The sequence below is a fragment of the Salvelinus namaycush genome, chromosome 24 (genome assembly GCF_016432855.1).
Source record: "Salvelinus namaycush isolate Seneca chromosome 24, SaNama_1.0, whole genome shotgun sequence".
Classification (NCBI taxonomy): domain Eukaryota; kingdom Metazoa; phylum Chordata; class Actinopteri; order Salmoniformes; family Salmonidae; genus Salvelinus; species Salvelinus namaycush.
This window is the reverse complement of record NC_052330.1, coordinates 19,815,161-19,837,487: the sequence shown is the minus strand read 5'-3', so window position 1 is coordinate 19,837,487 and position 22,327 is coordinate 19,815,161. Positions and strand designations below refer to the sequence as shown.

Here is a 22,327-nt window from a genome sequence, read left to right as displayed (position 1 = left end):
AGGTCTGGAGACTGGCTAGGCCACTCCAGGACCTTGAGATGCTTCTTACGGGGCCACTCCTTAGTTGCCCTGGCTGTGTGTTTCGGGTCGTTGTCATGCTGGAAGACCCAGCCACGACCCATCTTCAATGCTCTTACTGAGGGAAGGAGGTTGTTGGCCAAGATCTCGCGATACATGGCCCCATCCATCCTCCCCTCAATACGGTGCAGTCGTCCTGTCCCCTTTGCAGAAAAGCATCCCCAAAGAATGATGTTTCTACCTCCATGCTTCACGGTTGGGATGGTGTTCTTGGGGTTGTACTCATCCTTCTTCTTCCTCCAAACACGGCGAGTGGAGTTTAGACCAAAAAGCTCTATTTTTGTCTCATCAGACCACATGACCTTCTCCCATTCCTCCTCTGGATCATCCAGATGGTCATTGGCACACTTCAGACGGGCCTGGACATTGCATGGCATGAGCAGGGGGACCTTGCGTGCGCTGCAGGATTTTAATCCATGACGGCGTAGTGTGTTACTAATGGTTTTCTTTGAGACTGTGGTCCCAGCTCTCTTCAGGTCATTGACCAGGTCCTGCCGTGTAGTTCTGGGCTGATCCCTCACCTTCCTCATGATCATTGATGCCCCACGAGGTGAGATCTTGCATGGAGCCCCAGACCGAGGGTGATTGACCGTCATCTTCAACTTCTTCCATTTTCTAATAATTGCGCCAACAGTTGTTGCCTTCTCACCAAGCTGCTTGCCTATTGTCCTGTAGCCCATCCCAGCCTTGTGCAGGTCTACAATTTTATCCTTGATGTCCTTACACAGCTCACTGGTCTTGGCCATTGTGGAAAGGTTGGAGTCTGTTTGATTGAGTGTGTGGACAGGTGTCTTTTATACAGGTAACGAGTTCAAACAGGTGCAGTTAATACAGGTAATGAGTGGAGAACAGGAGGGCTTCTTAAAGAAAAACTAACAGGTCTGTGAGAGCCGGAATTCTTACTGGTTGTTAGGTGATCAAATACTTATGTCATGTAATAAAATGCAAATTAATTACTTAAAAATCATACAATGTGATTTTCTGGATTTTTGTTTTAGATTCCGTCTCTCACAGTTGAAGTGTACCTATGATAAAAAAAATTACAGACCTCTACATGCTTTGTAAGTAGGAAAACCTGCAAAATCGGCAGTGTATCAAATACTTGTTCTCCCCACTGTATATTAGATGATCAGAACATTTTACTAGTGGATTTTTCTCTTTACTCATATAGTAGCCTGTCCTATACCAAAAGGATTTGACTTGTCTGATAATCAATCAATGTGATTTTGTTTCACTGAATCTCTGTCTGTGTATTTGGTTAATTGATCTCGGGCTGGACAAGTGGAAGTGGTAGCGGTAGCTAATTTTTTTGTTTGCTCATCTTTCACTGATTAGAAACATTTAGCATTCAATAGTGTAATGAAGCTGGTTGAGAGAATGCTAAGAGTGTGCCACGTTGTCGTCAAGGCAAAGGGTGTCTACTTTGAAGAATCTCGAATGTAAAATAAATGTTGATTTGTTTAACACTTTCTTGGCTACTACATGATTCCATATGTGTTATTTCATAGTTTTGATGTATTCACTATTATTCTACAATGTAGAAAATACTAAAAATAAAGAAAAACCTTGGAATGATTTGGTGTGTCCAAACTTTTGACAGGTACTGTATGTATATGTTTGTGTGTGTGTGTGTACGTGCGTGTTCTTTACTAACTCTACTCTATACCCCAGGCTTGCGTAAGGACCGTGGTGGGCGGGTTCTCAGGAAGGATAAGCGGTATTGTGGCCCTGCTGGTAACAGAGAGAAACCCTACGGAGACCTGGAGCACAGGACAGCGCCCCTTCAGGACGGGGGTAGGAACAGCAGCAGCAGCCTTAATGGTGGTGGAGGATGGCGTGGGCCCAGAATCACCATGCCTCCTGAACAGGTCTGAACATGTCATAGATCTCTAAGCAACAGCAGTAAAGAAGTCAGTTAGTATAAATAAATATGTACGTGGAAACACAAAGTAACACACAAATTATTATTACACTTACTCACATACATACTCCAGGGGTACAATTGGAATTGAATGGGTGGTGCCCCCCCCCCTCAAGGGGCTGATCATTTCTAACTCTGTCATAACCTCCTGCTCTTCCTCCAAGGTGCTGATCTTTTCTAACTCTGTCATAACCTCCTGCTCTTCCCCCAAGGTGCTGATCTTTTCTAACTCTGTCATAACCTCCTGCTCTTCCTCCAAGGTGCTGATCTTTTCTAACTCTGTCATAACCTCCTGCTCTTCCTCCAAGGTGCTGATCTTTTCTAACTCTGTCATAACCTCCTGCTCTACCCCCAAGGTGCTGTTCCTGCTGCAGGGGGCAGAGCCTCCGGCCCTGTGTTCTCGTCAGAAGGTGGCCCGCCCCTACACAGAGGTCACCATGATGACCCTGCTCACCAGCATGGCCGACAAGGAGCTGGTGCACATGATCGCTTGGGCTAAGAAAGTACCAGGCAAGAACCTAACACGGCACAGAAATGATAGATGATGTCATAATGTCACATACTGTCATTACAAACTTAAAAAATACACCAGCTAGATTTTTACTAGCCAGATAAGTAAAATCACTCCAACAAGGCTTGAATAGGACTCATTTTCTCTCTCACACACACTGACGGACACACACACACAGACGGACACACACACACAAAGCAGACCCCTACGCACTCGCTATGTGTCCTAGACTATGGCCTTGTCTAATCACAGGGCTGCTTACGCAACCTCTCTCCTCCTGTGGTGTCAGGCCTTGGTAGTGGCAGTGACCGGGTGCTGTTGTCACACACACACACACACACACACACACACACACACACACACACACACACACACACACACACACACACACACACACACACACACACACACACACACACACACACACACACACACACACACACTTTCAAAATAGGGGTGCAGAAAAGAAAACACCCCCTCCCCCCATCGCCTCAAGATAAATGGTGTTGACCACTTGATAGTTTGCTTTGCTCCCGCGTCATTGTGTTGGCTCAGTGCAGTTAAAAAGCACTAGTTGCACCACTGGTGTTTAAAATGAAGACACCTGCAAAATATAATTGTTTATCTATTTTGTTGTGCTGTTACATTTGTATCGTTGTTTCATGCCCAATGGTGTTGAGCCGCATGAACCACAAGAAAATTCATTGTATCATTTCACTTTGCCTGTTAGAACCCAGATGAGAATGGGCATGTCTGATTGTGCTAGCTGTAGCGCAGCCTCTGACTCGGAGTAACCTTTCATCAGCCTACCAAAGGTTGCACGTTAGCAGAAAACTGCATGTCCGGTAGCTCGCAGGCTGTCAATGAGTAGCTCGCAAGTAGAGAGTGAAAAATATAAATCTGTTAAATAATCCCCCCCAAGCTGTTTACCGGCATTTAACACCATTTGCATCTGTTTTCCCAACTTCAATCGGTTAAATCACATTGTTAAAATGTTTTAATTCATTTGCAAAAGTAACAGTCCTGTCCAAGCCCCATTTGCCTGGCCACCTAGCCAAATGCTAGGCCACACGGACCTTAGCCTTTTCTCAATAGGGGGTGCTGTTTTCACTTTGTAAAAATTTCGTTCCCAAATTAAACTGCCTCGTACTCAATTCTTGCTCGTACAATATGCATATTATTATTACTATTGGATAGAAAACACTCTCTAGTTTCTAAAACCGTTTGAATTATATCTGTGAGTAAAACAGAACTCAAGTTGGAGCAAACTTCCTGTGAGGAAGTGAGAAATCTGAAATCAGGCAGGCTGTTCTGGGGTCAGTTTATTAATTTGCATGTCTTCTATTGGTCGACATGCACTGCATACGCCTTCCCCTAGATGTCAGCAAATAGTGAGAATTGGAATGGAGTTGCTAGGCAGATCTGAGGCCATATAAAGGGTCTTGGAACGTGGGGTGCAGTCTTTTCAACATTCGCCATGACGCAAGACAGACCTCAGGATGGCGTTCTGGAAAGCTCCCGTTATAGGCCTTAGACATATCCGGCTCTGATTTTATTCGGTATAGGTGTTAAAGACATCATAATGTTGTTATTTTAAACCGAGTTATATCAGTTTATATCAGTATATTGCGATTTTCGGATATTTCTTTGTGCTGCGTTATAGTGAGTTGGGCACGTCTGGGCCACATGGCTAATGTTTACTGCTAATTCCAAAGTTGAAGGCGACAATCTACAACCGAGCAACGATTCTTTTGGACAAAGGACAACTTGCCCAAGATTCTGATGAAAGCTCATCAAAAAGTAAGAATTATTTATGATGTTAATTCGTTGTTCTGTTGAAAAATGTAAAACTCCTATTCCGCCATTAATTTCGGTGCGGTCTCGCTTTAACGCACGCTGTATGTCGTAGTAACGTTAATTTTAAAAATCTAACACAGCGGTTGCATTAAGAACTAATGTATCTTTCATTTGCTGTCCAACCTGTATTTTTTAGTCAAGTTTATGATTAGTTAATGATTAGATTAGGTGCCTCTTCCAAGATTTCTCCCGACATTTTGTTGGCAGCTTGGCTACTATTCTCATTGTATAACCACGATTTGTGCCGCTAAATATGCACATTTTCGAACAAACTCTATATGTATTGTGTAATATGATGTTATAGGACTGTCATCTGAAGAAGTTTGAGAAGGTTAGTGAAAAAATTAATATATTTTGCTGGTTTATTCGTTATCGCTATTGTTGGCTTGAATCAATGCTGTTGTGTGGTTGGCTATTGTAGTGAGTTAATATAATGCTATATTGTGTTTTCGCTGTAAAACACTTAAAAAATCTGAAATATTGGCTGGATTCACAAGATCTTTGTCTTTCATTTGCTGTACGCTGTGTATTTTTCATAAATGTTTTATGATGAGTATTTAGGTAATTCACGTTGGTCTCTGTAGTTATTCTAGTTGCTTTGGTGAGAGTTGTGATGGTGGCTGCAATGTAAAACTATGATTTATACCTGAAATATGCAAATTTTTCTAACAAAACATATGCTACACAATAAATATGTTATCAGACTGTCATCTGATGAAGTTGTTTCTTGGTTAGTGACTATTTATATCTTTATTTGGTCGAAATTGTGATAGCTACCTATGCAGGAAAAAAATGGTGGGAAAAAAAAGTTGTGTCTTTTGCTATCGTGGTTAGCTAATAGAAATACATATTGTGTCTTCCCTGTAAAACATTTAAAAAATCAGAAATGATGGCTGGATTCACAAGATGTGTATCTTTCATCTGGTGTCTTGGACTTGTGATTTAATGATATTTAGATGCTAGTATTTACTTGTGACGCTATGCTAGGCTATGCTAGTCAGCTTTTTTACTGATGGGGGTGTTCCCGGATCCGGGATTGTGATGAAGTAGAAGTTAATTTCTTCTCAGCAATGAGTCTGGATCTGATTACCTTTCCTACCCTCCACCAGATGCGAACACATTCGGAGCTGTCTGATTGGTCCAGAAACCAATGGGTTGGGCCAGAGCCAGAACACACGTGGGTAAAGTGGTAGTTTGGAAATTCGTCATTGGTTTTGATTTTGATTTTATTTCACCTTTATTTAACCAGTAATGATACTGTGATGATACTGTAATTGGTTAGAGATGACACAATCAATGATGACTTTGTTTTTTACAACGCCCCTTGTGCCCCGCATCACCACAAACTACTTCAATGATGGCAGTCTCAGACTAAAGTGTGTAGCAATTAGCGAACTACAGAGCAGCTGAAGAATTTAGTGTGTCGTCAGGCTAGAACCCCATGTCCGCTTCGCATTTACAATGTAGCCAAGCTGTGTCTGTATGTGCCAAATGAAAAAGCACAGGATATTTGTATCTTAATAAAACAGCTCTGGATTGGTAAGTAATATCGACCTGTTTTTATCAAATATGTATGCTGCTGAGACAAGTCAATATTTTTTTTTTATGTCAACAGTGCAACAACGGGCGCCAAAAAAAGTCAATGTCTGAGGAAAAGCTGAACGGTCAATTAATGTGATTGCTGAGATTACACTTTTATTGTTCCTCATACTTTTCATTATGATTCTGTTTCTTTACAATGTGTTGTCAAATATGTAACTTACTCTCTGTGGTTGTTGTTCCAAAGGACACTATTTACCAGAATGACATATTTTTTTTTAAATGTTTATAGTAGCCTAGTCCTGCAGACTACAAGTTTGTTGAAATGTAAAACACTTTTATTTTCTCTCATCTTAAAAATGCAAGATTCTCGAGGTAGGCTCCAGAAGACTGATTTTTGTTCAAAATGTGTGATTTTTAAGAACCAAAATGCAATTACATTGTGTATGCATTGCTGTTTCTGTTCATAAAATGCGGCCTACACAATAACAAAATATGCAGGCTGTATATGAGTAGCTTGCAATTTCTTTGGGGGGTATGAAGTAGCTTTTATGAAAGAAAAGGTTGGAGATCCCGGCTCCTGTTGTTACGTCCATCGTTAGAATGAGACCAAGGTGCAGCGTTGTAGGCGTACATTTTTATTTTATTAAAAATGACACCAAAAAACAACAAAATATAAACTAACGTAAAGTTCTGCAGGGCTAACAGCAACTGTGCAAAAACAAGATCCCACAACTGAAGGTGGGGAAAAGGGCTGCCTAAGTATGATCCCCAATCAGAGACAACGATAGACAGCTGCCTCTGATTGGGAACCAAACCCGGCCAACAAAGAAATATACAAACTAGAATGCCCACCCAAATCACACCCTGACCTAACCAAATAGAGAAATAAAAAGGCTCTCTAAGGTCAGGGCGTGACACTAGTCCAAACTGTTCAAATGTGACCCATATTAATGGAGCTACATTTATTTTTTCTATTGCAGATTTGGGGCCATAATTTATGGATATAGCTGCCAAACAAATACAAATTTGATAAAATTTCAGACCTGTAAAACAATCACTATTGGTGGGATTTTCAGAGAAGGGGGCGGGATGTTTGTGAGTCACAGGGTTGGTAGGGTTTCAGACCTGTCAATTCATTATTGGGGGAATTTTCAGGGAAGGTAAGAGATTAGTAATCTAGTAATTAAAACACTTTTTCAATAGATTTTATTGTTCCTAAACCTAAGAATTTTTTTTGTGTTCTGTTCACAAATATGTTAAGAAAGTGTGTATAAAGAAAATGCAGCTCCCCCCAAGCTTTTGCTCTCCCCACTATCAGACATAGTCAGGCGGCCGTGCACACACACACGCTGAGACGTTACAGGCATTATGTTGGATGATGACAGTCATCACCTCAGAAAGGGTCTTTTAGGCGAACAAATACACAGCGCCTTAGACACACACACACTCAGCTGAATCTAGTAATAAAGGATGTGGCTATTGAGCAAGTTGAAGAGACTAAACTTATTGGTGTCACCTTAGACTGGAAATTGTCATGGTCAACGCATATTGATTCAATTGTTGTAAAGATGGAAATAGGTATGTCTGTAATAAAGAGATTCTTTGCATTTTTAACACCACTCTCAAACAAGGTCTGCAAGCCCTAGTTTTATTGAATCTTGATTATTGCCCGGTCATATGGTCAGGTGTTGCAAAGAATGACCTAGGAAAGCTGCAGCTGGCCCAGAAGAGAGTGGCACGTCTTGGCCTTCAATGCACACAGAGGGCCAATGTCAACAGTATGCATGTCAGTCTTTCCTGGCTTAGAGTATAGAGGAGCGATTGACTGCATTACTCCCTTGTTTTTATGAGAGAAAATATTGTGCTGAAAGCTCCAATATGTTGGTATAGTCAACTGACATACAGCGCTAAAATACATGCATACTATACCCGACATGCGATCAGGGGTCTCTTCGCGGTCCCCAAGTTCATAGTGGGTTTTGGGCAGCAAACAGCACTGTATAGAGAAGTGGTGGCATGGAACAGTCTTCTATCGCAGCATGCTCAACAGAACAGCAAGATGAGCCTTAAAAGACAAATCAAGCTGCACCTCACGGCAAAACTGCCTTAACGTCCTGCATTTTCTTGAAATAGTTGGTTTTGGATAAAATGTATATGTAGTCTATGTTCTAGTCTCTTTAATTGTTTTTATTTTGTAGTGTATTATGCTTGTATATTTTTGGACCCCACAAAGAATAGCTGAGGGTTATGCACATTTTTACTTTTCAGTAGTTTAGCAGACACTCTTATCCAGAGCGACTTACAGTAGTGAGTGCATACATTTACATACTGGTCCCCCGTGGGAATTGAACCCACAACCCTGGCATTGCAAGCCCCATGCTCTACCAACTGAGCCACATGGGACCATGCACAGCTAATGGGGATCCAAATAAACTAAATACACACACACACAACACACACACACGCTCACCTTCCCCCAACGCTGTCTAAGTCAACACGGATGTTGTTATGCTGTTCCAGTGTGCGTCACTAAGAGCCTGAAAGCACACAGTTTTAATTGCAGGAGTATTTAGCCAGGTACAGAGAGGGACAATGGAAGTGATTGGGATGTAATTGGATATGAATTAGGACAGCTGAGTGGTGGTGATAAGGACCCGTGCCAGAACAGAGATTACAGTTTGGCCAATTCACAATGGTTGTGTGGCAAGGTTGGAAGAAGTTAAATGCTTAGCATTTATCTTAAAAAGTTCAGATCAGGATTTATTTAGATTTTATTTTATTAGTTTCTCTTTTAGGCCTGCAAGGAAAGCTACAAGTATCACATGATGAAATATATATTGATATGCTTCAACCACAGTGGTCCAGTCAATCACAGATTATACTCACAGAGTTTCTAAACCCAGAGGCGCAACATCGCAAGACTTCCGGGAACACTCACCAAACAGACCAAACAGACCAGGCTGAGGTTGGGGTTTGAGAAGTCAATGAGAGAAGTGAACAATTCTTCCTTAGTTGTTCATTTTCCTCAAAATCTAACAGCACAACCTAGATTCAAGCCAATATCTTACATATATGAATATGTTATTACTCCAAACTCGTGAGACTCGTTTGAATTTTTGTCAAAAACAGCTTTTTATCGAAGAAGTGCCTTTGATTTGACGCCATGCACATGCGTAGTTCAGCGTGAGATGACCGTTAGAACAGATAACGTGTTTCTGCGCATGACCTTAGCTAGCCAACGTCTCCATGACATCGCCTATAAGTGTGATTGGGGATTTATTTTGGAGAAGCAGTTTCTGCCTATCTTCATACCATACTGTCTTTGTTATACTGAAATGTCTAAATGTTATTCAAAGGAAACTATCACTTTCATTACTTTGCAATTGCTGTGTGTGCAGGACCTTCTTTCCTTTGAATGACAATCTGACTATTTCTATTAGATTAGTCATGGCCATCTCAAAGGATTTTAGTCAACTAGTGGTTAATGTATGATTGACAGTGGGTTTATATTAGCCTGACGACTTACACAAAATTATTCCGCTGCTCTGTCGTTCACTTCATACAGTACTTAGTCTGACTGCCATCGTTGAAGTTGTTTGTGGTGGTGAGGGACACGAGGGGCATTGTACAAAACAAAGTAATCAGCGATTGGGTCCTCTATAACCAATCAGAGTATCAAAGCCAATGACACATTTTCAAGCCGTCATTTACCCAAGTGTGTTCTGGCTCTGGCCCAGCCCATCGGTTTCTGGACCAATCAGACATCTCCGAATGTGTTTGCATTTGGTGAAGGGTCGTGGAGGTACTCAGATCCAGACTCATTGCAGAGAAGAAATTAACATCCGTGGGCTTGGCGTAGCGTTTGGCCAGAGCAAGGAGTCTGGGAAGCCAGTCAAGGGTTTGAGTGGACTGGTGATAATGTATGGTTGATAGTGGGTTATATATGGTTTGACCCCAGTGTGACTGTGTCTCTGGTACTGGTAGGTTTCCAGGAGCTGTCTCTCCATGACCAGGTGCAGCTGCTGGAGAGTTCCTGGCTGGAGGTGCTGATGATCGGACTCATATGGAGATCCATCCACTGCCCTGGGAAACTCATCTTCGCCCAGGACCTCATACTGGACAGGTGTGTACACACATGCGCGCACACGCACACGCACGCACACACACGCACACACACACACACACACACACACACACACACACACACACACACACACACACACACACACACACACACACACACACACACACACACACACACACACACACACACACACACACACACACACACACACACACACACACACATCAACATTGTAGATTGCCACTTCGTATTTTGTCAGTGTAGCTCTAAAGGTCACAATGAGTCTAATTATCATGTTCCCCTTGGAGAGAAAAACACACTGTCTCACCTGCACATGTCCCGGTCATTACACATTAAACTTGACTGAGAGGAGTGAAATTTAATCAAAGTGATGACTCTTGGGAGAGATGGAAAAAGCATGCGAGACACTGTTAAAGAGAGGGAGGGAGAGATGGAAAAAGCATGCGAGACACTGTTAGAGAGAGGGGGGAAGACAGAGAAAAGGAGGGAGAGATGGAAAGAGAGAGAGGGGAGACAGAGAGAGATTGAGTATTTTGGACGCACAGCCTGTTCCCTCCATTTTCCCCCACCATGTTCCAAGTAAACAAGTTACCTAGAAGCTGCCGCAGACCCAGGGGAAAGAGGGAGAGGAAGAAATGAAAGAAAGAGAGAGGAAGACGGACTGTTACTGTCTCTCTCTGATGTCTGTGATAATCCCATTTGATCAGCGTTTTATTATAGAGCATTACCTCTGACACCAGGCCCAGAGCTAGCCACTAGAGTGTCCACAGCCATTTGACATGATTAGTAAATGGTGCAGGACTGGTTTGAAGGCTGCTGGAGTTAGGGGGCAGCTATTAAGCTTACTCTAAATGGCTGCTCTTCAGAAATACGGTATGATTTTATGGCTCTTCCCCTGAACACCAACTATGTTCCAATGCTGCAGTCACTCAGGAGAGTTGCGCAGTACTTGTCTCATTCCGACCTTTGACCTCCAGGAGTGAAGGGGACTGTGTGGAGGGTATGGCTGAGATCTTCGACATGCTCCTGGCCACTGTGTCTCGCTTCCGCATGCTCAAACTGAAGCCTGAGGAGTTTGTGTGCCTCAAAGCCATCATCTTGCTCAACTCTGGTGAGTGGCTGTGTTTATGTGTTATTACTAATGGTGCTTTGTTTAGTATGTTTTCATGTTGTGATGTGGGTTCAACCCTGGATCCGGCGTGGGTAGGATTGAGAACATTACAAGTGTGTGACGCAAAGACGTGTTTTTCTCTTCATGAACATGGAGTAGTGACTAATGCATTCCACTCCCCATTAGTAAATGTTGAAGGGTGAACTGTTTTTAACAGTGGATCACAATATGCCACTCAAGCGCATTAGCTGTGAACAGAAGGATCCTAAGTCCTTCTTCGTCAATGTACCTCATAATTGTTACCATGCCAACTGTACCCTCCGTTCTATGTGTGTTGACAGAAAGAAACTCCTCTGTTTGTTTTGAGACAGACTAATCTGTAAGAGACATAAATACCCGAGCTAGGGTTGCTGTTGCAGGTTTCTGTGTATGGCTACCTGTTGTTCTTATGGATTGCTGAGTTAGCAGTTGCTGCATTGAGAACATTAGGCTCTTCCCCTTCCTCTGTCTCTTCCTCTTCTTCTTCCTCTGTCTCTGTCTCTTTCTTTCAGTCTCTTTTTTATTTTTTTCCTTACAAAATCTTTTTTAGGTACAATAACCTCTCCTCTCTCTCTCTCCATCTTCTCTAGGTGCCTTCTCCTTCTGTTCCAACTCTGTGGAGTCCCTTCACAACAGCTCGGCAGTGGAAAGCATGCTGGACAACATCACTGATGCCCTCATCCACCACATCAGCCATTCAGGAGCCTCTGTGCAGCAGCAGCCCAGACGGCAGGCCCAGCTCCTGCTCCTGCTCTCACACATCAGACATATGAGGTGAGGAGGGCACACTATGTAGGGGAGGAGGGCACTGTGCTTGTTTTCACACATCAGACATATGAGGTGAGGAGGGCACACTATGTAGGGGAGGAGGGCACACTATGTAGGGGAGGAGGGCACACTATGTAGGGAAGGAGGGCACACTATGTAGGGAAGGAGGGCACACTATGTAGGGGAGGAGGGCACTGTGCTTGTTTTCACACATCAGACACAAGATGAGGAGTTCACTGCACGCTAGACATGAGAGGGTACTCACTCCTGATGGAGGAAATTCACATTCTGAAAGTCAGGAGGCAGGTTACACAAGCCAAAGAGGAAATTCACATTCTGAAAGTCAAGAGGCAGGTTACACAAGCCAAAGAGGAAATTCACATTCTGAAAGTCAAGAGGCAGGTTACACAAGCCAAAGAGGAAATTCACATTCTGAAAGTCAAGAGGCAGGTTACACAAGCCAAAGAGGAAATTCACATTCTGAAAGTCAGGAGGCAGGTTACACATGCCAAAGAGGAAATTCACATTCTGAAAGTCAGGAGGCAGGTTACACAAGCCAAAGAGGAAATTCACATTCTGAAAGTCAGGAGGCAGGTACACAAGCCAAAGAGAAAATTCACATTCTGAAAGTCAGGAGGCAGGTTACACAAGCCAAAGAGGAAATTCACATTCTGAAAGTCAGGAGGCAGGTTACACAAGCCAAAGAGGAAATTCACATTCTGAAAGTCAGGAGGCAGGTTACACAAGCCAAAGAGGAAATTCACATTCTGAAAGTCAGGAGGCAGGTTACACAAGCCAAAGAGGAAATTCACATTCTGAAAGTCAAGAGGCAGGTTACACAAGCCAAAGAGGAAATTCACATTCTGAAAGTCAAGAGGCAGGTTACACAAGCCAAAGAGGAAATTCACATTCTGAAAGTCAGGAGGCAGGTTACACAAGCCAAAGAGGAAATTCACATTCTGAAAGTCAGGAGGCAGGTTACACAAGCCAAAGAGGAAAATTCACATTCTGAAAGTCAAGAGGCAGGTTACACAAGCCAAAGAGGAAATTCACATTCTGAAAGTCAAGAGGCAGGTTACACAAGCCAAAGAGGAAAATTCACATTCTGAAAGTCAGGAGGCAGGTTACACATGCCAAAGAGGAAATTCACATTCTGAAAGTCAGGAGGCAGGAGGCAGGTTACACAAGCCAAAGAGGAAATTCACATTCTGAAAGTCAGGAGGCAGGTTACACAAGCCAAAGAGGAAATTCACATTCTGAAAGTCAGGAGGCAGGTTACACATGCCAAAGAGGAAATTCACATTCTGAAAGTCAGGAGGCAGGTTACACAAGCCAAAGAGGAAATTCACGTTCTGAAAGTCAAGAGGCAGGTTACACAAGGCAAAGAGGAAATTCACATTCTGAAAGTCAAGAGGCAGGTTACACAAGCCAAAGAGAAAATTCACATTCTGAAAGTCAGGAGGCAGGTTACACAAGCCAAAGAGGAAATTCACATTCTGAAAGTCAGGAGGCAGGTTACACATGCCAAAGAGGAAATTCACATTCTGAAAGTCAAGAGGCAGGTTACACAAGCCAAACTGGAAATTCACATTCTGAAAGTCAGGAGGCAGGTTACACAAGCCAAAGAGGAAATTCACATTCTGAAAGTCAAGAGGCAGGTTACACAAGCCAAAGAGGAAATTCACATTCTGAAAGTCAAGAGGCAGGTTACACAAGCCAAAGAGGAAATTCACATTCTGAAAGTCAAGAGGCAGGTTACACAAGCCAAAGAGGAAATTCACATTCTGAAAGTCAGGAGGCAGGTTACACAAGCCAAAGAGGAAATTCACATTCTGAAAGTCAGGAGGCAGGTTACACAAGCCAAAGAGGTAATTCACATTCTGAAAGTCAAGAGGCAGGTTACACAAGCCAAAGAGGAAATTCACATTCTGAAAGTCAGGAGGCAGGTTACACAAGCCAAAGAGGAAATTCACATTCTGAAAGTCAGGAGGCAGGTTACACATGCCAAAGAGGAAATTCACATTCTGAAAGTCAGGAGGCAGGTTACACAAGCCAAAGAGGAAATTCACGTTCTGAAAGTCAAGAGGCAGGTTACACAAGGCAAAGAGGAAATTCACATTCTGAAAGTCAAGAGGCAGGTTACACAAGCCAAAGAGGAAATTCACATTCTATTAGTCAAGAGGCAGGTTACACAAGCCAAAGAGGAAATTCACATTCTGAAAGTCAAGAGGCAGGTTACACAAGCCAAAGAGGAAATTCACATTCTGAAAGTCAGGAGGCAGGTTACACAAGCCAAAGAGGAAATTCACATTCTGAAAGTCAGGAGGCAGGTTACACAAGCCAAAGAGGGAATTCACATTCTGAAAGTCAGGAGGCAGGTTACACATGCCAAAGAGGAAATTCACATTCTGAAAGTCAGGAGGCAGGTTACACAAGCCAAAGAGGAAATTCACGTTCTGAAAGTCAAGAGGCAGGTTACACAAGGCAAAGAGGAAATTCACATTCTGAAAGTCAAGAGGCAGGTTACACAAGCCAGAGGAAATTCACATTCTGAAAGTCAAGAGGCAGGTTACACAAGCCAAAGAGGAAATTCACATTCTGAAAGTCAAGAGGCAGGTTACACAAGCCAAAGAGGAAATTCACATACATAAGGGAAGTCTGGGACGGGAGCCGTATGGTTAGTGAAGAAAGTCCCATTGCAAATGTACGGTCCCTTACCTGACGTCTTATTACGTCGCAGAAAATCGCGGACGGCGTCGGGCCGTGGGCGGCGGAGAGCTCTTTCAGGAAGTCACTCAAAAAAACGTTTCGGAATTTCGGTTTCCGTTTTATAAAAATGACAAATTTTTGACTTTTTTCTGCATTCTCGAAAATTCCCACAAGAGGGAAAATAAATCATATTGCAGGCGCACGAACACGTGGCAAACGAGCGCGGCCTTTTCTCCTAAACTGAAAATATTTCGAAGACGAAACTCGGCGAGCGTAGGTTAGGAGTAATGGGCAGTTGGCCCCGAACGAGATGGCGTCGAGACCTCGGCGCTTTTTGAGTTATGGCCATTTTTCTGGGATTAAAGGGTTAAAACGCAAGTAGGGTGCTAATTTGACCGCTTCATGTCAAAGTACATAAGCATACGGTGTCAGGAAAAAAAGAACCAGCCATTTATCTATCGTAATTTAAGAGAAATCGTACATTGACCGTTTGGTGATGTTCACAAAGAGGATTTTTTTTTTCAAAAAAATCACAGATCCAGTTGCAGTGTGTTCAGACGTACATTTTTAAAGTGGGTCTCGAAGCTCTGCGAGAATCCTGTGATTTTATATGATTTTATGAAATAACACACACTCCTTTAACCCTCTTTAAATAAGTCCGCTCTTAACATAAAGACTTAAAACTCAATATTATATAAGAGTCTACACAGAGGAGGGTATGTGTTCACTCTCAGCTTCCTATGTCAACTGGAAGTACCTTAAATGGTGCCATAGGGTCAGGTTTGAAGGGTAATAAAGGTCAGATCTTTTCAAAACTTCACTTGTGTGATTAGACAACCCTCATGAACTGTAATATGTCATTTTTCCAAACAGATGTCAAAGAAAAGCTCTCTCACACAAACGCACAGACACAAAAAGGAAGGATGGAGTGAAAAAGTACGGTGCTTAAAGAAACACAAAGCCCACAATGGCATTAGTATTATCTCTAGGCCGTGCCGAGTTCAACGAGATGCCCCGCTTGACCGTAGCTCGCTCGATCTGAGCGCAGCGACCGTTACAAGAGAACGGACACAAATGACCTTTTGACCTCAATGCCAATTTCATTTGCTTTTGGGACACAGAGAGAGAACCGTTAAGGTTAGAAACACAATTTCACCTCAGGAGTGTTCTTAAGGTCCTCCCGATCTGTGCAAGCCTAACCCTGACCTTGTGGCATTAACCCTTCACAGTTAAAAGAAGGTGTTTACATCAAATAGTTTAAAATGAAATGTCTCCCCATTGGAATACATTGACTGCACCTCTAAATTCAACCTAAAGCCTATGTGGGTTATGATTGTCTTATGGACCTGTCTTTGATGTCAGTCCATCAGGCCACCATGAGGTCTACCTGTGTCGATTCTAAGCTTCCTGGAGCAACCGGAAGTGGTTAAATCACCCTAAAAGTGTTTGCCATACCCAACATGCAGTTTGAGAGAAATAGTGCATTCAACCCTATGTAAATCAGTCAATTTTTAACATACAGACTTAAAACTCAGGATTCTGTAACAACATACTCCAGTGATGATATGTGTTTTTTTTCAGCTTCCTGTGCCAACCGGAAGTGCCATAATTCGTGTCAAATGGGCTGTTTCAAAGGGTTAAAAATGTCAAATCTTTCCAAAACTTCATATATGTGAATAGACAACCTTCCTGAACTGTAAATCAGTCATTCATCCCATCAGATTTCAAAAAAATAAAAATACACACCCACACAGAAATGATGGAGGGACACTCTGAGGGGCTAAGAGGCAGACAGTGCCTGCAGTAGTTACTTTTGTTCCAACTTTTAAAGAACCGTCAGACCTAGAGTTCTGAAAATTTACAAACCTGTTCTAGACCTCAGGTCGATTGTGCACAGTGAATTATATGACTCTAGAAGGTTCTCGGATCGATAAAAAGCCTCGTGTATTTGCCATGTTTTCAATTCATTTGACCTCAACGAAACGGACGACCTTTAGAAAAGTCCCAGAGTCTCAAGACTAGGTGCGTTGAAACCGGCTCGGCCCATAAAGACAGACCCCAACGAGCCTGTTTGATTGCTCATTCAAGGACCCCGTAGCAAGGCAATGAAAAAAGTGGAATTTCAGCACCAATTAGGGTTTTGCTCGGGCACCGAATGACCTATCGAGCCGAAACTTGGGATTCGAGGTCGCTTCACATAGGGCTAAACATAATGTGTGAACTGGACCCGCAGCTAGAACATAACTACGTATTATTTGTTTTATTATGGTTTAAATGGAAGGCGCTGTGAATTTTGGGCCTGCTCTGAAATATGTTATAGTTGGCATCTAAAGGAGTTGGAAAAAGTGAGTTTGGAGTCAGATGGTATCAGTTTGGTGTCTGAAAATATCTATTTGACTGATGGACACTGACTTGCTCGTTGACTTTTGTACATTTGCAATATGTTTCAACGGGGAGGTACCATGAGGAAAAAGCGACATGATGAAATTTCACGAAACGAGCGATGGAGAGGAACCACTATCACTGCCCGGCCATCCTGAGGTCATCAGACCGTTGACTTTTGCATTTCTAAAGTATTTAAGAGAATGTACGTTACATTTGCAATATGATTCAACATCACATCATATTGCAAATGCACGTTAGATTTGCAATATGATGTGATGTTGAATCATATTGCAAATGTAACGTGCATTCTTTAAATACTTTAGAAATACAAAAGTCAACGTCCTGATGACCTCAGGATGGCCGGGCAGTGATAGTGGTTCCTCTCCAACGCTCGTTGCGTGAAATTTCATCATGTCGATTTTGGTGATGGTACCCCCGCGTTGAAACATATTGCAAATGTACAAAAGTCGACTAGCAAGTCAACTAGCAAGTGTCAACAAAAGTCAACTAGCAAGTGTCCATCAGTCAATTGGATATTTTCAGACACCAAACTGATACCATCTGACTCCAAACTCACTTTTTACAACTCCTTTAGAAGCCAACTATCACATATTTCAGAGCAGGCCCAAAATTCACAGCGCCTTCCATGAATGCACCAAAATAGCATTCTGAAATCACCACTAAAATGACATTGCCATATTCTCCAGGCCGTGCCGAGTTCAACGGGATGCCCCGCTTGACCGTAGCTCGCTCGGTCTGAGCGCAGCGACCGTTACAAGAGAACGGACACAAATGACCTTTTGACCTCAATGTCAATTTCATTTGCTTTTGGGAGACAGAGAGAGAACCGTTAAGGTTAGAAGCACAATTTCACCTCAGGAACAATCCTAAGGTCCTCCCGATCTGTGCAAGCCTAACCTTGACCTTGTGGCATTAACCCTTCACAGTTAAAAGAAGGCGTTTACATCAAACATTTTACAATGACATTTCGCCCCATAGGAATACATTGACTGCTCCTCTAAATTCAACCTGAAGCCTATGTGGGTTATGAATGTCTTATGAACCTGTCTTTGATAACAATCCATCAGGCTACTATGAGGTCTACCTGTGTTGATTTTAAGCTACCTGGAGCAACCGGAAGTGGTTAAAATCACCCTAAAAATTGTCCAGATATACATGACTTGCAATTTTGAAAATCACTGCATTCAACCCTATGTAGATCAGTCAATTCTTAACGTATAGACTTAAAACTCAGGATTCTGTAACAGCATACCCCAGTCAAGATATGTGTTTACCTATAGCTTCCTGTGCCAACCGGAAGTGCCTTAAAATGGTGTCATGGTGCTGTTTCGAAGGGTTAAAAAGGTCAGAACTTTTCAAAACTTCATTTGTGTGATTAGACAACCCTCATGAACTGTAAATCAGTCACTTCTCTAAGCAGATGTCAAAGGAAAGCTCTCTCTCACACACAAACACACACAAAAAGCAATGATGGAGTGAAAAAGTACGGTGCTTAAAGACACACAAAGCCTGCAATGGCATGACTATTATCTCCAGGCCGTGCCGAGTTCAACGAGATGCCCCGCTTGACCGTAGCTCGCTCGGTCTGAGAGCAGCGACCGTTACAAGAGAACGGACCCAAATGACCCTTTGACCTCAATGTCAATTTTATTTGCTTTTGGGAGACAGAGAGAGAACCGTTAAGGTTAGAAACACAATTTCACCTCAGGAACAATCCTAAGGTCCTCCCGATCTGTGCAAGCCTAACCTGGACCTTGTGGCATTAACCCTTGACAGTTAAAAGAAGGTGTTTACATAAAACAGTTTACAATGACATGTCTCCCCATTGGAATGCATTGAGTGCACCTCTAAATTCAACCTGAAGCCTATGTGGGTTATGAATGTCTTATGAACCTGTCTTTGATGACAGTCCATCAGGCCACCATGAGGTCTACCTGTGTCGATTCTAAGCTTCCTGGAGCAACCGGAAGTGGTTAAAATCACCCTAAAAGTGTTTGCAATACCCAACCTGCAGTTTGAGAGAAATAGTGCATTCAGCCCTATGTAAATCAGTCAAATTTTAACATATAGACTTAAAACTCAGGATTCTCTAACAGCATACTCCAGTGAGTATATGTGTTTATTTTCAGCTTCCTGTGCCAACCGGAAGTGCCATAATTGGTGTCAAATGGGCTGTTTTGAAGGGTTAAAAATGTCAAATCTTTCCAAAACTTCATATATGTGAATAGACAACCCTCCTGAACTGTAAATCAGTCATTCATCCCATCAGATTTAAAAAAAAAAATACACACCCACACAGAAATGATGGAGGGACACACTGAGGGGCTAAGAGGCAGACAGTGCCTGTGGTAGTTACTTTTGTTCCCACTTTTAAAGAACCGTCAGACCTAGAGTTCTGAAACTTTGGAAACCTATTCTAGACCTCAGGTTGATTGTGCACGGTGAGTTATGTGGCTCTAGAAGGTTCTCAGACCGATAAACAGCCTCGTGTATTTGCAGTGTTTTCAATTCATTTTCAGCTCAACGAAACTGACGACATTTAGAAAAGTCCCAGAGTCTCAAGACTAGGTGCATTGAAACCGGCTCGGCCCATAGAGACAGACCCCAACGAGCCTGTTTGATTGCTCATTCAAGGACCTCGTAGCAAGGCAATGAAAAAAGTGGATTTTCAGCACCAATTAGCGTTTTGCTCGGACACCGAATGACCTATCGAGCCGAAACTTGGGATTCGAGGTCGCCTCACATAGGGCTAAACATAATGTGAGAACTGGACCCGCAGCTAGAACATAACTACGTATTATTTGTTTTATTATGGTTTAAATGGAAGGCGCTGTGAATTTTGGGCCTGCTCTGAAATATGTTATAGTTGGCTTCTAAAGGAGTTGGAAAAAGTGAGTTTAGTGTCAGATGGTATCAGTTTGGTGTCTGACAATATCCAATTGACTGATGGACACTGACTTGCTAGTTGACTTTTGTGCATTTGCAATATGTTTCAACGGGGGGGTACCATCACCAAAATCGACATGATGAAATTACCACGCAACGAGCGATGGAGAGGAACCACTAACACTGCCCGGCCATCCTGAGGTCATCAGGACGTTCAATTTTGTATTTCTAAAGTATTTAAAGAATGCACGTTACATTTGCAATATGATTCAACACATCATATTGCAAATGTAACACTGTGTGTTATGTTTGCAATATGATTCAACACATCATATTACAAATGTAACACTGTGTGTTATGTTTGCAATATGATTCAACACATCATATTGCAAATGTAACACTGTGTGTTATGTTTGCAATATGATTCAACACATCATATTACAAATGTAACACTGTGTGTTATGTTTGCAATATGATTCAACACATCATATTGCAAATGTAACACTGTGTGTTATGTTTGCAATATGATTCAACACATCATATTACAAATGTAACACTGTGTGTTATGTTTGCAATATGATTCAACACATCATATTGCAAATGTAACAGTGTGTGTTTGCAATATGATTCAACAGTGTGTTATGTTTGCAATATGATGTGATGTTTTTCACTGTTGAATCATATGCAAATGTAACGTGCATTCTTTAAATAAACCCTATGTGGGTTATGAATGTCTTATGAACCTGTCTTCAATGACAATCCATCAAGCCACTATGAGGTCTACCTGTGTTGATTCTAAGCTTCCTGGAGCAACCGGAAGTGATAAAATCACCCTAAAAGTGTTTTACCCAACCAGCAGTTTGTGATATATAGTGCATTCAACCCTGTGTAAATCAGTCAGTTCTTAACGTATAGACTTAAAACTCAGGATTCTGTAAAAGCATACCCCGATCAGGATAGGTCTTTACTTATAGCTTCCTGTGCCAACCGGAAGTGCCTTAAAATGGGGTCATAGGTGCTGTTTCAAAGGGTTAAAAAAGTCAGATCTCTCCAAAACTTTAAGTGTGTGATTAGGCAACCTTCATGCACTGTAAATCAGTCATTTCTCTAATCAGATGTCAAAGAAAAGCTCACATACACACACACAGACACACACAGCAAGGATGGAATGAAAAAGTATGGTGCTTAAAGACACACAGAGCCTTAAATGCTTTTAGGGGGGATCCAGACTTCCATACCCGCTCTGGGAGCACTATACTACGGGCAAAAATCAATGGGTGCTGGCCTGAGTGATTTATGGAGGTTTTCAAAAAAAGTCAAAAAATATTCTGTTTCATGTTTTGGGTTACCACGCACGATTTTCAATACAGTTTTAAATGCTTCATTTTGGCCTTTTAAAAAAAAATGTTATTTTCGACTATGAAGGGGTGATACGTTTTTTCCAAATTTTTGACATTTTTGACTTCCTATGAAATCACATTCCAAATGCACAAAACATATTCCTTAAGTACAAGTAAACATTTATAAAAAATTATGATAATAAATGTGACTAAAGTATTTTCATACAGTTCTTACACATGTGTAATTGACATAAAACTCGAAAGAATTTCAAAAAACGGTCCAGAAAGCACTTTTTTAAAGGGGGTGATACGTTTTTTCCAAATTTTTGACATTTTTGACTTTTGACTTTTGACTTCCTATGAAATCACATTCCAAATGCACAAAACATATACCTTAAGTTCAAATAAAATTTCAAAAAAAATTATGTTAATAAAATTTGAAAAAAGTATTTTCATATAGTTCTTACACATGTGTAATTGACATAAAACTCGAAAGAATTTCGAAAAACGGTCCAGAAAGCACTTTTTTAAGGGGGTGATAAGTTTTTGCCAAAACTTTCAAAATCTCAAAATTTTACTCTTGGGTCTTGACTTGCGTTACATAAAGCCTATGAAAAATTTAGATAGAACAAACTCGCCCACTATAGGAATTTTGGAGTGTTACACAGCTCATTTGCAATATGGCATTTGCCATCAACTTTGGATGAAACACCGCCAGAAGTAGTGTACTTGTCCATCGTGTATATGCTGCGCTCGGTGCCAATAAGTTGCCATGTTATTTTGTACAATTGGGGGGGGACTTCCCTTACATTCTGAAAGTCAAGAGGCAGGTTACACAAGCCAAAGAGGAAATTCACATTCTGAAAGTTAGGAGGCAGGTTACATAAGCCAAAGAGGAAATTCACGTTCTGAAAGTCAGGAGGCAGGTTACACAAGCCAAAGAGGAAATTCACATTCTGAAAGTCAAGAGGCAGGTTACACAAGCCAAAGAGGAAATTCACATTCTGAAAGTCAAGAGGCAGGTTACACAAGCCAAAGAGGAAATTCACATTCT

General features: G+C 41.9%; 1 protein-coding gene across 4 annotated transcripts in view; it reads left to right on the top strand.

Annotated features, from left to right (window-relative positions):
- The window catches only part of esr1 (estrogen receptor 1), a 46,683-nt gene that overhangs the window by 13,261 nt on the left and 11,095 nt on the right, over window positions 1-22,327 (top strand). For all 4 annotated transcript variants that reach the window (XM_038962300.1, XM_038962301.1, XM_038962303.1 and 1 more), the window contains 5 exons: window positions 1,750-1,946; window positions 2,356-2,509; window positions 9,894-10,032; window positions 10,992-11,125; window positions 11,755-11,938. In XM_038962300.1, the coding sequence (XP_038818228.1) occupies window positions 1,750-1,946; window positions 2,356-2,509; window positions 9,894-10,032; window positions 10,992-11,125; window positions 11,755-11,938 (808 nt within the window). The remainder of the gene's footprint in view (window positions 1-1,749; window positions 1,947-2,355; window positions 2,510-9,893; window positions 10,033-10,991; window positions 11,126-11,754; window positions 11,939-22,327) is intronic.